This window comes from Natator depressus, chromosome 16 (genome assembly GCF_965152275.1).
Source record: "Natator depressus isolate rNatDep1 chromosome 16, rNatDep2.hap1, whole genome shotgun sequence".
Taxonomy (NCBI): Eukaryota; Metazoa; Chordata; order Testudines; family Cheloniidae; genus Natator; species Natator depressus.
The window spans coordinates 21,919,828-21,933,519 of NC_134249.1; the positions used below are offsets into that span (position 1 = coordinate 21,919,828).

Consider the following 13,692-nt stretch of genomic DNA (forward strand, 5'->3'; position numbering starts at 1 on the left):
GTAAAGCAGAATTGCTGTGCTAACTCTGTTTTACTGTATTGCCCAGTGCTACCCAGAACAGACTTAAGCTGCCTAGCTTGTTTTTGTAAACATTCAGTTTCCTCTCTCTTAAACAATGGGAGAATCTGGGTTTAATTAGCCAGGGGAGAAGGTCTATCTCATACACTGAATAGGTGCCTACCTATAAGAGTAACCAGGGTACTCTGAATGTTACTGAGCTAAATACATTTACCACATTAAAACAACATAAGCGCAGGAGGCATGATTTTCTGATGCTCACTGAAGGGCTTATTCCTGTAAGCAATGGCTTGTAAGTACAAAGAGGAATAATCAAATGAAATGGCCCCCGTGTACAGTTCAGTACCTATTATAGGAACAACTGACAGTGTTAAAAGGACTTTAATAGTATTCTTGTCAGCAGCAACAACCTACATACATTTGTGGCTATGATCAGATCTCACATATCCCGGATCCTATTAGGAAGTGAAAAATTTTCTCTCAACACTTCACATGCACCATCATTCAAAATGTAGGCAGGAATTGTTCCTGTAATTAGAACAGCATAAACACCAGGTGTGCAGCTAGCCTCATGAACTGGAGTAGTGGGCATTCCCCTAACATCATGCCACAGGACAGGTGGAGGACACCTGGCAACACCTCCTGGTAGACCACCAACATCTGCATGAGTGTTGTGCTGACAGCAACAGAGTGAAGTCCACATAGGTCTTTCAGGACCTAGGGAGGAGCCCTAGAGTTCTCACCAGTGGTGAGATTCTGTGCAGCACCCAACACACAGTCCAGGGGGAGGAAGTGCTACAATGGCTTTAAGCCACCTTTGTGCCTTTCTGATTCTGGGCTGCTCTGACGGCTGGAGTGTGACCCCTGGCTTAGCTACAGCAATGTCCGCGGCTACCCTGTGTCTGGTTTACTGCCATGTGCAACAGATTGCCTTAGTAACAAGTTAAAATTCATCTTTGTGGCATGCCTAGTAGAGGGAACAGGGTCACTACCTATCTTCTATGTGGGGGAAAAGAGCAGAAAAGGGGATGTAACAGGAGGGTGCAGGACACGGAAAGAGTGAAGAATGTGACTTCAATTAAGTATCAATTTGCCAGTGAATAAGCATAATATTTTGAAAGGCAACCATATATTTAAAATCAATTGTCATTTGAGAAGCAATTATCCCATTAAATCTAAGTGTTTTAAACGCAATATTTTCTTGGTTTTCTAGTAATCAGGTACTTATCACAAAGTTTTAGCAATTAGGTGACAGATGAATATAGTAGCAACATGGAATGCTTTTCCAAGTGCATTTATACTGTCTCCTTTATACTGTCTCCTTACCCAAGTGTTCTCCTCTCACTTCAGGATATATATTTTGACAGGCGTTTAACCTGTTCTTAAAACTTTCCAGTGATGAAGTTGGGGGGGAGCTTCCTACAGCCTCCCTAGGTAACTTGTCACCCACAACTATCCTTAGAGTTAGAAAGTTTTTCCTAATATGTAACCTAAATCTCCCTTGCTGCAAACTAAGCCAAACACTTTAAAACAATGTCTATTGTCAATGGCTTGTCAGGGCCAAGTTTGTGTACAGAGCTTAGAGCTGTGTAACTGGGTGCGCAGTCACCATTCCCAAATGTTTGGTAGAATAACCCCTTTGGTTGTGTCTAGTGCTTTTTTTAATTAGTTCATTGGCAGCTTTCATCCTGAAATGGCAATTGTAAAGCAATGTGTAAGGAGGGGCTAGCTGCTCTACAGACTCCACACGCACATCAGCCTAAGAGAGCCAGTGACACATCTGGCCATCTTTTCCCTTCCCTGCTCTTCTTCTCTTAGCCTTTAGAGAGAGTCAGTTGTCCTACTGCTGGACATCCCTCGTGCTCCCCAGCTTAACAGCTCTTCTCATTACTCACTTCTGCAGCTCTGTCAGCCAGATGTCTGAAGCACGTGGAGAAAAATGATGATAAATCTTGGGTGACTGGTATTTCCAGAGGAATCCAAGTGATTCCTTGGCATTTGTATACACACACACACACATACAGAGTCAGTTACGTGGCTCTTTTAAACTCCTTAGCAGGATGATAGAGAGTCTATGTTCTTGTCAGTGTCTTCTCACAAACACTGAAATGGGCACACCTCACTCTCAGTTTCATCATGTTTTAGGAAGAAAATGTAGGAAGTTCATTTAAATTTTTTACTCTTTCCAGTGTAAATAAGCTCAACTTTGAACAAAAGGTGGCTTTGAAATGAGAGGTTTGACATTTTGAATTTTTGCGTGTTCTCATTGCCACAAGAGCCGTGTTGTCAAATGTCAGCAAACACTGACATTCAAAGGACACAAAATGAAACAGCAAAAACATTTATGCAAAAATTAGTGGATTTTCATCCTCTGCTCCGAAAAATCTTCCTACTCGTTCGCTTTAAACTCATGGAGGAAAAAATATACCATAGAGGAAAGGGACAAAGTGCATGGGCAGTCTGACTGCGTCCTTACATGCACATTCTGTCTGTCAGGGTGAGCATATGTCTCAGTGTCCAGTGATCAAAAAAGAAGCATTTCCTTATGCCACTAAGTACATGAGCAGGTGCTTCCCAAATGATGGCATGAAGCCACCTGGCATGTCCTGAAATTGCTTTGTGATTCAGAGCACAATACAATGTGGGCTCCACCGGGGCGAGGCACTAGCAAGCTTGAATTTGGCCCCCAGCTGGGCCTGGCCAAAAGTAATTTTGAGTCAGGAACAACAGTGTTCACAGCTTGTGCGACAGGAGGTAAGGAGAAAGGACTTGAAAAGAAAAAATAATTTCAGTGGGTGAGTTGTCACAGGCTATAATAATCCGAACAACAAGCACAGCCCAGTTAAACTGATTTGGACAAATTTTCCCAGCAGGTTTATTCCTGCTTTAATGGCCATCATTCACTGTCAGCAAACTCCATCTCCTTAAGACAGATATAATTATTGAGGTGTAATGTCAAATCTGACAAGCAGCATTTCACATCGAGCACCATCTCTAACTCCCATATGCTCCCTTCACCGACTGTCCTTCAACAGCAGGTCCCTAGCAAGCCTTTTCCATTACATGCCAACCCTGAGCCCATTTACTCTGTTGCAACTCCATCAACTTCAGTGAAGAGGCTCTGGTGCTACAGGGGCAGAGTTTGGACCACCCATACTGTACTTCCATTACTGGATTTCATGTATGTAATGCCTCCCTAATGGGTACTGCTCCCTCTGGGAAAGTACCACTTCCTGGGCAGCAGTGCTCAGTGTGAAGCAGGAGCACCATGTGGGAGCTCTTCAGAAGAAGTCTGGTTCCAAAGTGAAGAATGAGTGAAGTGGGGGATCTCTAGGGACAAGCTAATGGTTACAGTCTGTATTGGGGCTAGAGGATTAGGTACATAACTTGGAGATTCAGAAAAGCAGGATTTACGTATATATGGCTGGAATCAGTTTAACCCCAGGATCAGATGTCCATCGCCTCTCTGCCACCATGTTCATCAGCTATATTTTGGAGAGTTTATATCCTAATTTATTGTAAATCGAATATGACATGTTAACTTAAATAACATTCACTTCATAATTGAGAATTGCTTGACGTACTTAATGTCATAAAGATCCAAGTTAGTGCAGCTTAGCTCTTTTTAATACAGTTTTTAAGAGCTCATTGATTTTTACATAAGTACAAATTCTCCTTTGGCAAGTCACATCGTACTTCACGCAGATTCAGCCCAGCATCAAGTTGTAACTTGGAGAGGTAACTAATCATCAATTAGTCCCATGCTTGCAGTTTTAAAAAATGTTTCCAGAACTAGGCCCTGACTGGGTAAAGCACTTAAGCATATGCTAAAGTCTCATTGTCCTCAGTGTGATAACAGCATGTGCTTAGCTGAACTGGGGTCCTGATGAGAGGGGAGTGAGAGGCGGATCCTCACTAGTGTAAATTAGCATTGGTCTGCTGGCTTAGGCAGTGACCTTCAGTGTCCCCTTCAGCGCTCCCCAGCAAATAGAACCATGGAGTGCTGAACAAGAGCAATGGGAGCAGGATCAAACCATGAATGAATCTTCACCAGCCCACTGTGGGGTTGGGAATTAAATATTGATATACCCATTTTACAGTTAGGCACAGAGAGGGGAAGGGACACACCCAAGGCTGCATAGCATGTGACTGTGGAGGCAGAACCCAGGAGTCCTGAATCTCAGCCCTGAAGGGTTCATGTTTAGTCCATCCACCTGGAAACAGTCAGGGCACACCCTGACCGTTGTGTAGGAGCAACACATTGCTCCATCCAAGGACGAGGACCAGATATGAACCCTGGGAAGTTAATTAAAGGACAGTAATCGTGGGAAGCTTCCTTGGCCTGGCCTCAAGGCCTGAGAATTAGGATTGTAGTAGATAGAGGCTGGAAAATAAGAATATTAATCAAAGTCATGTATTCCTTTGTTGTGTCTTTTTGCGGTGGAAGTAGGTAATGCGCAGGGGGGAGAAATATAATAAAAGGGAAGGTGGAAAGCTGACAGGGGGCAGCCCTTTTCAGCTAACCAGCTTGCTTGCTTGGATAAACCTGTGTTCTGTCTCATCATTGAACCGCCACAACTGGCGCCCAAACGTGGGGCCCTCAGCACTCACCTCGCCCGGCAAGGGTTTCAGACGCGTCACTCATCCGCTTCGCGGATCCCGGTGAGTATTTTTCATTGTGGTAAGTATGGGAAGCTCCCTCTCTGCTTTGCAAGTGCAACACCGCAATGAGCTACAGTATCTGCTGCGTAAGGCTCAGCATGACTGCCCCGCTCGAGAACTCACTCTCCTGCTACAGGAGGTGAGTGCCCAGTGCCCGTGGTACCCTGAAGCCGGAACCCTTAAGCTAGCGGACTGGGAGCGGTTGGGCCAGACATTGCATGAAGAGCCTCGGGCGCCCGTGCAGGCTTTACATGCCTGGCACCTCTGCCGCGATGCGATACAGCGTGTTGCCTCGGACAGGCCCTCCCTCACGAGGCTGGTGATCTCGCCACGCCCGTCGGCTCCTGCAGCCACCCCCCCTCCTACCGATGCAACACAGTGTGTCGCTTCGGAAGAACCCTCTCCCGCACCAACAGAGGGGCTGCCGATTTCGCCACCGCCGTCGGCTCCTGCAGCCATCCCTCTCCCTGCTTCGCCCCCAGTGCCTTTATTACCACCGCCTCCCTTACCTTCCCCGCCAGAGCCGGTCTGTGATTACCATCCCCCCCTGAAACCCCATGCTTCGGGGCCCCCCAGGGGGTCGTCTGCATCTGCTCAGAAGCTTTCGCTGGTGCAACAAATGGTGCACGCAGCGAAGGCTCGCTCAGATCTTACAGCAGAGGAGCTGGCTGAGCTGGTCTCGGTTTGTCCGGTGACCTGGCAGAATGATGGCCAGGGCAACCCGGTTGGAACCTGGGTCAGTTTGCCTTACTCGGTGATTAGAGAGGTAAAGAAAGCAATTCGCGAGTTCGGTCTGACTAGCACGTTTGTGCGTGGTCTCATTGAAGGGCTAGGTAGTGGATACTCCCTGATCCCTGAAGATTGGAAGGCGCTGTTGCGCATGATGCTGTCACCCAGTCAATATGTTATTTGGATTAGTGAGTATCGGCAGGAGGCGGAACGCCAGGCCCAGATTCATAGAGCGGAAGGTATTATTTTTGAGCACTTGGCAGGGGAGGGACCGTTTGCTACCGTTGAGATGCAAACTCAACTCCCTCAGGCCCTCTTCCCCCTTATTTCCACCTGCGCCCAGCATGCTTTCCGGAAGGTCCCAGATTCAGGCAAGCCTACTAAAAGCTTTGTTAGTATCCGTCAGGGTGCATCAGAGTCCTTTCTGGATTTTACCAACAGATTGCAGGAGGCTATCCTCCGACAGGTGGATAACGCTGCGGCAGCTCAGGAAATCCTGTTAAAAATGGCAGTTGAAAATGCAAATGAGGATTGCCGCCGCGCTCTCCAGACGGCGCAAGCCTCTGGCATTTTAGAGCTCTCAGACATGCTACGGGCGTGCCAAAACATCGGCACACAAGCCCATAAAGCTGGAGTTCTGGCTGCCGCCCTAAAAAGAACCGGAAAAGAGGGGAAGCGTTGTTACCGCTGTGGCAAGGAGGGTCACTTCCAGCGGGAGTGCCGCTCATCAAAGGCACCCGCCCGACCCTCAAAAAAGTGCCCCAAGTGTCAAAAGGGCTATCACTGGGCTAATCAGTGTCGTAGCGGGCCGGGAAACCGCGCGGCGGGTCCCCCCCGAACCCAGGGCCAAACGGGGGTGTTTCCCACTCAGACAACCGTTCCTCTGCCTTAAAATCCATAGACTCTATGAGGGCGGCGACTGCTGGAAGTGCAGGGCTTGATTTGATCATGCAGGAGGACACTGATTTTCGGCTGCCAGGGGAGGTCTGCGCCATACCTACCCAGGTGACGGGACCTCTCCCTGCCGGCTTTGTGGGTCTCGTTCTCCCTCGCTCTCATGCTGGGAAACAGGGCTTTTTTGTCATCCCCGGGGTCATTGATGCCGATTACACCGGCATTATTAAGGTTCAGGTGTGGACTCATCTTCCACAGTCACTCCCGCGTGGACGATCAATTGCACAATTGATTTTAGTCCCCTATCAGGTGCCAGCTGCCGAGGATCGAACTCGGGGCGGAGGCGGCTTTGGATCAACGTTGTCTCACTCGCCGTCTCACAGCACGTCCTCTCCACTTGTTGCTCTGACAATGTCAGTCCGCCCCTCGAAACCTCAGTTAACACTTCTCTTAAATGATGTTCCTTTCACAGGGCTGGTGGACACTGGAGCTGACGTTACGGTGATTCGTGATCCAGAGTGGCCGGTTAGTTGGCCTACGGTTCCTTCTAAAGAGTTGTGGGGGATCGGGGGTAGTAAACCCGGGCGACAGAGTTTGTCTTGGGTCACAGTCTCTACACCGGGAGGCCGTACCCTTGCTACTATCCGCCCTTTTGTGCTCCCTGTCCACCTCAATATTTGGGGCCGTGATTTACTTACAAAGCTGGACACCACCCTCGATATTAATATCTGATGGCTCAAAATCCTCCCTCACCCACATTGCCCTCCGCATTGCCCTTGGTATGGCAATCCTTAGAGCCCATCTGGATTGACCAGTGGCCCCTCCCTCTAGAAAAGCTAAAAGCGCTTCAATCGCTTGTGCAGCAGCATTTGCTGGCACAGCGCTTGGAAAGCTCTACTAGTCCCTGGAACACCCCGGTGTTCGTTATTAAGAAAAAATCCGGTGCATGGCGGCTGTTGCATGACTTAAGGGAAATAAATAAATGCATCCAACCTATGGGCCCCTTGCAATATGGATTACCAAATCCAAATTTAATTCCTCAAACCGATCAGCTCTGTGTGTTAGATTTAAAAGATTGTTTTTTCACCATCCCCCTTTGCCCACAAGATCGCGAAAAATTCGCGTTCACGGTGCCACAATATAATAATCAGCAACCCTCTCAAAGGTATCAGTGGAAGGTCTTACCCCAGGGAATGCAAAATAGTCCAACCTTGTGTCAGCTTTTTGTGGATCGGGCCCTCACCCCTTTTCGTGCCCGGTACCCTACGCTAAAGGTCTACCATTATATGGATGACATTTTGCTTAGTGGTCCCCAGGTCACGGAACAACAGATTGAATCTTTGTCTCAAATCCTCGGCCAAAATGGCCTGTTGGTGGCACCAGAAAAAATCCAACGCTCTTATCCCTACCACTACCTCGGCCATAAGGTTTTACAAACCTATGCTGCTCCGGTTCGTCCGGCACTAACTCTACCTCAACCCCTAACCCTTGTTAAATTACAACAAATTTTGGGTCATTTAAATTGGATTCGGCCCTATTTTCGTCTCCCCACCTCAATGCTGCAGCCGTTGTTCGAGCTCCTACGTGGAGCCCGAGCACCGGGTGCAGTTATTGCCATCACTAAAGAGCACATTGCCTGCATTCGACAAATTAATGCAGCATTAAGTCAGCAGTTTGTGGACAGACCCCCTGAGGTCCGTCCCCTACGGCTGATTCTTCTTGCCACCCCTCATACGCCCACTGCGGCTCTGTTTGTACCCCGTACGAATACAGCCGTCTCTATCATAGAGTGGCTGTACCTCTCCTCCACTCCTCCTCGGAATATTTACCCATATCTAGATGCCCTGTCTGATCTTGTTCGTAAAGCCCGCCACCGTGCAGTGCAACTTACTGGCACTGATTTAGTTGATATTGTGTTCCCCTTGTCCCGTAGTGAATTTGATTCCTTGTGCCACACCTCTTTGGCTTGGCAGGTTGCTCTTTGTGATTATGTGGGAGAAATTTCTTATAATCCCCCAAAAGATCCTCGGTTGGTAATTACCCAAAAGGTGCCTCTAATTGTTCATCGTCTTAGCCGCTCTCAACCCATTGTTTCTGCTGTTACTCTTTTTACTGATGGCTCTCCACATCGAGGTGTCGTCACCTATCAATCAGGTGACCCACCTCGTTGGCGTTCTCGTTTTACACTGCCTCAGCGTTCCGCGCAGCGTTCAGAACTGGCTGCTGTTATTTTAGCCTTTCAACTTTTCGCTGATTGTCCCTTTAATTTAATTGTGGACACCCATTATGTTTATCAAGTTATTGATCATTTACCCCTTGCCCTCATTACCCCTCAGGTCGATGCGGACCTCCTTCGCCTATTTTTGTCTTTGCAATATCTTATTTCCACTCGTAATTTCCCTTATTTTGTTGCTCATATTCGCAGTCATACCCCTCTGCCTGGGTCACTCACTGAGGGCAATGCACGCGCTGATCGCGCGTTACGTGGTCAGGTAAATTCCCTCTTTTCTGACCCCATTGAAAGCCATGCCTTTTTCCATCAGTCTGCCTCTGTTTTGGCCCGGCAGTTTCACATTCCTGCTGATCATGCACGTTCCATTGTTCGTTCCTGCCCCCACTGTGCCGCTGCTGCTCCTACTTTTTCTTATGCCGTTAACCCCAGAGGTACTGCAGCAAATCAGCTATGGCAAATGGATGTCACTCATGTGCCACAGTTCCGCCCCTATTCCTTTTTACATGTTTCTGTTGATACTTATTCGGGATTTCTGTGGGCAACCCCACAGCGTGGGGAAGCCACTGCTAAAGTTATTCACCATTTGCTAGCCTGTTTTTCTGTTATGGGTCGCCCAAGCCAAATTAAAACGGATAATGCCCCAGCTTACTGCTCCACAGCCCTCTCCACTTTTTGCGCCCGATGGAACGTCCGTCTTAAACACGGGATCCCTTATAATTCCACGGGCCAAGCCATTGTTGAACGTGCCAATCGCACGCTCAAAACCTTGCTTGATAAACAATTAAAACAAGGGGAGCTGCGTCTCCGAACCTTAGGAGACATTCAACAACAAATGCATATCCTTTTGTTTACTTTAAATAATTTAACGCTGAACGCAGATCAGCAGACCCCCGCGGATCGCCATTTTCACAAATCTGAGGTACTGGAAAGACCGCGTGTCTTTTACCGTCAGCTGCCCGATCCGCAGTGGCTGGGCCCAGTACCTCTAATCACTTGGGGTCGGGGATATGCTGCTGTGTCTCTCCCTGCAGGACCGTTGTGGGTTCCAGCCCGGTGTGTGCGACCGGCACTGAAACAGCATGGCATGGCGCCAGGGGCTGTCGAACCCCATACCGGAGTTTCAGCTGACCTTGGAGGAGAACGTGGTGCCTCCCGGGTCGACAACGGCGGGACGGAAACGGAAGAGGCGTAGCGTCCCAAGCCAGCCCGTGACATGGGGAGCAGTAAAAGCATTGGTCGCGGCGGCTCAACGAAGACTGGCAGCAAATCAACAGCCAGAGACTCCTGAGACTTTGTTTGTGGCGATTCTCGCCCAAATCACTGCTAATTCTGTGCTGATTGTATGCCTTTTGTGTCTGCTATTTCCTGTAGGGGTTGGCTCGGGAGCGCTTCCCCCGTTACGGGCCCGAATGACATATAACATATGGGAAAGATTGGCTTCAATAGCAAATGTTACCCACTTTTGTTTGTCTGATTCTGTAGCAGCCGGAGAATTGTTAGGTACATGCCTTATACCAGTATGTCATCACCCTGAGGAAATAGGGAATGAGACGATGCTCGCTGCTTATGCGAATCTCTCTTCCCAGTACTCTGGCATGGCTAATTGGGGCCCGGCCAACTATACCTTGCCTCACACGGCTATATCCCTCCACACACCGTACCCGGCCGGGGCCAACAATGTCACCTGTGCGCGTGTGGTTAATTGCACTAGTACAAAGGTGCCCTTGGGCTGTCGGCAAATTCCTCAACCCCTCTTAAATTGTTCCCACGCTGTAAATGTTTCATACAATTATGGCCATATCATCCTACCATCAGGGTGGTTTTTTACCTGTGGCTCACGCACCTTTAGTTATATTCCTGCAAATTTAAGTGATGGCACCCTTTGCTGTCTTAGTAGAATGACGCTTATATTGCCTTTTGCCAGCCAAAGGCACAGTAAAAGAAGTGTACCCCTTTCAGATAATTGTGTTGCAGATGTTGAGCTTTTTAGTCGCGCTGAGTATACTGCTTTAGCGGCCTCCATTGTTGGGGTCCCCGGGCTTGCCACTTATACAGCCAGAACCTTAAATGCCCTGGCGTGCTTTGCAGCGAAGGCAATTAATACAACATCCAAGGCAATTGCCCTACTTAATGCAGAGCAACATGAATTAAGGGATGCAATCTTGGATAACAGAGCAGCCATTGATTTTCTGCTCTTAAAACATCACCTAGGCTGTTCCACGTTTCGGCATATATGTTGTTTTAATTTAACTGATAACAGTCGTTCCATAGAATCTAGACTGGCCGAGTTGGCCAATCTTACGGCACACATACGTCAAGATGTGGGGTTTGAGGGCTTTTGGAATTGGCTTACAGGTTGGCTGCCATCTCTAGGATGGCTGCGACAACTTTTCGGTTATGCTGTGTTTGTGATCATTGGGCTTATTTTTTGCTGCTGCTGCGTACAATGTATTCCCTCTTTGCTAAGGCTTTGTAGAGATTCGCCCTGGCAAGCTCCCCGAGTTATGTCCTTGTCAGTCTGGGAGTTAAATTGCTTGCAAAAGCAAATTGACGGCTACCATGAGATGGCCGAGTATAATTAAACAAAAATCGGGGGAATGAAGGGTTCATGTTTAGTCCATCCACCTGGAAACAGTCAGGGCACACCCTGACCGTTGTGTAGGAGCAACACATTGCTCCATCCAAGGACGAGGACCAGATATGAACCCTGGGAAGTTAATTAAAGGACAGTAATCGTGGGAAGCTTCCTTGGCCTGGCCTCAAGGCCTGAGAATTAGGATTGTAGTAGATAGAGGCTGGAAAATAAGAATATTAATCAAAGTCATGTATTCCTTTGTTGTGTCTTTTTGCGGTGGAAGTAGGTAATGCGCAGGGGGGAGAAATATAATAAAAGGGAAGGTGGAAAGCTGACAGGGGGCAGCCCTTTTCAGCTAACCAGCTTGCTTGCTTGGATAAACCTGTGTTCTGTCTCATCATTGAACCGCCACACAGCCCTGCCCCCAATCCCTTCTAAATGCTGAAGACATGTAATGAACCCAAACAATGTGTGCACAGAATAACATTCTTGCTGCACACAAACAAAGCAAAGCAGGGTGATCTTCTGTTAAAGCCATTAAGCCAACCCTCCTTTTTTTTTTCAATGTGTCTCTTTGGGGCTAGAAATTGCCAAACAGGGGTGGTTCTACGCTTCCTAAAAAATATCCTGAGCCCTTCAGGAGAGAGTTAAGCTGGAATTCTCATGCCACTCTGCTGCAGGATTGTGCTGTGTTAATTATCCAGGTGAAACTTTCAAATCATAGAGCTGAATGAATTGCTTTTGGATGTACTTACTCTTCACAGGGCCCAGTACACCTAGAGCTGGTGGATCTAAGACAGGAAGGTTGTTCCTAGCTGCTAATGGCATGTTTCCACCAGTCAGAACTCATTAGCCGCCTGTTCTGTGTTTGACAGTGTATTTGGGTGCATTAATAGTTTTCAAAATCAGCCTTAATGCTGGGTAATCATTGGAGCTGAAAAGAAAATGCACCATCTCACTGGTTTCACAGTAACAGCCGCATTAGTCTGTATTCGCAAAAAGAAAAGGAGTACTTGTGGCACCTTAGAGACTAACCAATTTATTTGAGCACAAGCTTTCGTGAGCTACAGCCCAGTTCATCGGATGCATACTGTGGAAAATACAGAAGATTTTTTATACACACAGACCATGAAAAAATGGGTGTAGGAAGAATCTGCGGCTCTCATCTGAGCAGGCCTACATTTTTTCATACTTCCAACACTTGCAACAAGGAAGCTGTACAGTATGTCCTTCCCACTGGGACACAGGCTGTACGAGGATAGTGGGATGTTGTGGGAGCTGCTTTGAAGCAGGGATAAAATGTTGCCTCTGTTGTACCAATGCCTGGCCCCAAAATATTACAGCAAAAGGCATTTTGTTATAGGTGTGTGTAGTCAGCTTCCCTGATGGAGAATTGCAAATAACTGCATCTGTGCTGGGTTTCCTCATCACTGTAACCTAAGCAGCAAGGGATGCCCTCAGTATCGTCTGCATCACACAACTTCAGTTCCAGCTCGGGGATGGGATCCACAGGTAGTTCCCCTCTGAGATTCTCTCTCGAATCACAAGTGAAAGGGAGCTTGGGTGTCTTCCACTGAGGTTCTTTGCAACCTCACTACACAGTTCAGCCCAATGGTGCTTCTCTGCTTTGTGAGGTGCCCAACATTACACTGGCACAAAGCCAGTGTCATTCAGTCCTTTGTTCAAATGACCACTAAATGCACTTACCAAAGAAATTGGGGGTAGGAGTAGGGGGAGAGAGTGTAGGACTCCTGTTATACTGACAGGCAACATGGAGATCTGCTTGTATCTGGAGAGCATTTTAATGGCTATAACCTTGATCAGCTGAGCCAAACAAAGACTCTGATCCCTGTAGTGCTATGAAACGTCATTATCAGAAAGAACTTGAGATAAAAAGGGCATTAAATGTTTATTTTTATGGATGGACTTCGGAGCTAGATGTTTTCCAAGCTGTACGCTCTGCCTTTGCCTCCTTGTCAGGTCTTCTGTGGCCATCCCCTGCCATCTCGCTGTGTTGGGTAAACCAAGTCAACCAGGATGTACCGTTGTTAGCTTTTTGGCATTGTCTTAATGAGGAGGCAGCATGCTCCAGTGCATTGAATGCTGGACTGGGAGTCAAGACCTTGCTTTTATTCCACTGACTTGCTAGATGTCACAACCTTAAACAAGTAATTTTAACATCTCTGCCTCCAATGTGTATCCCCCTTTGTACAATGCTTTGAGAGCTGTGGGCGGAAAGCACTATGCCAACCGACTGCAATTATTTTATTTCTATACAGTACTGTAATAAAGATCAGTGGGCAGTGTCACTTGGTTGCACCAAGCTGTTGTGTGGTTCAGTATGGCTGCAATAAACCACAAGTCCTCTTTGTCACTATGTAGGTGCAGGTGAGTTTCTACAGTGAATGAATGTGTAGGGGCGTGTTGGATAATATTTCTTCAGGTGGTGCTGTCAGTGTGATTCAAAGCTGACTTCTAGAGACTGCAAAGTGGTTAGTTCTATCTCTATGGTCCATTTCATCCTTAGTCTTTCTTCATGTGATGTGCGGTTGAGTTAGAAATTGGTCTCTTACTATAAACG

The 13,692-nt window shown here is 47.5% G+C and overlaps 1 protein-coding gene across 2 annotated transcripts; it reads left to right on the forward strand.

The window, feature by feature from the left end:
* Window positions 1-4,702: 4,702 nt before the first annotated feature.
* On the forward strand, window positions 4,703-11,450 carry LOC141999864 (endogenous retrovirus group K member 8 Gag polyprotein-like). Of its 2 annotated transcripts, none has more exons than XM_074973690.1 (2): window positions 4,703-6,828; window positions 8,729-11,450. In XM_074973690.1, the coding sequence occupies exon 1, from the start codon at window positions 4,706-4,708 to the stop codon at window positions 6,299-6,301; it is 1,596 nt and encodes a 531-aa protein (XP_074829791.1). In that variant the 5' UTR covers window positions 4,703-4,705; the 3' UTR covers window positions 6,302-6,828; window positions 8,729-11,450. The 2 variants fall into 2 exon arrangements, with proteins under 2 accessions (XP_074829791.1, XP_074829792.1); XM_074973691.1 differs by having other exon boundaries at window positions 9,568-11,450.
* Window positions 11,451-13,692: the final 2,242 nt, after the last annotated feature.

Bases quoted from the DNA above. Each gene is read 5' to 3' on its own strand.
- LOC141999864 (XM_074973690.1), top strand. From the start codon at position 4,706: ATGGGAAGCTCCCTCTCTGCTTTGCAAGTGCAACACCGCAATGAGCTA.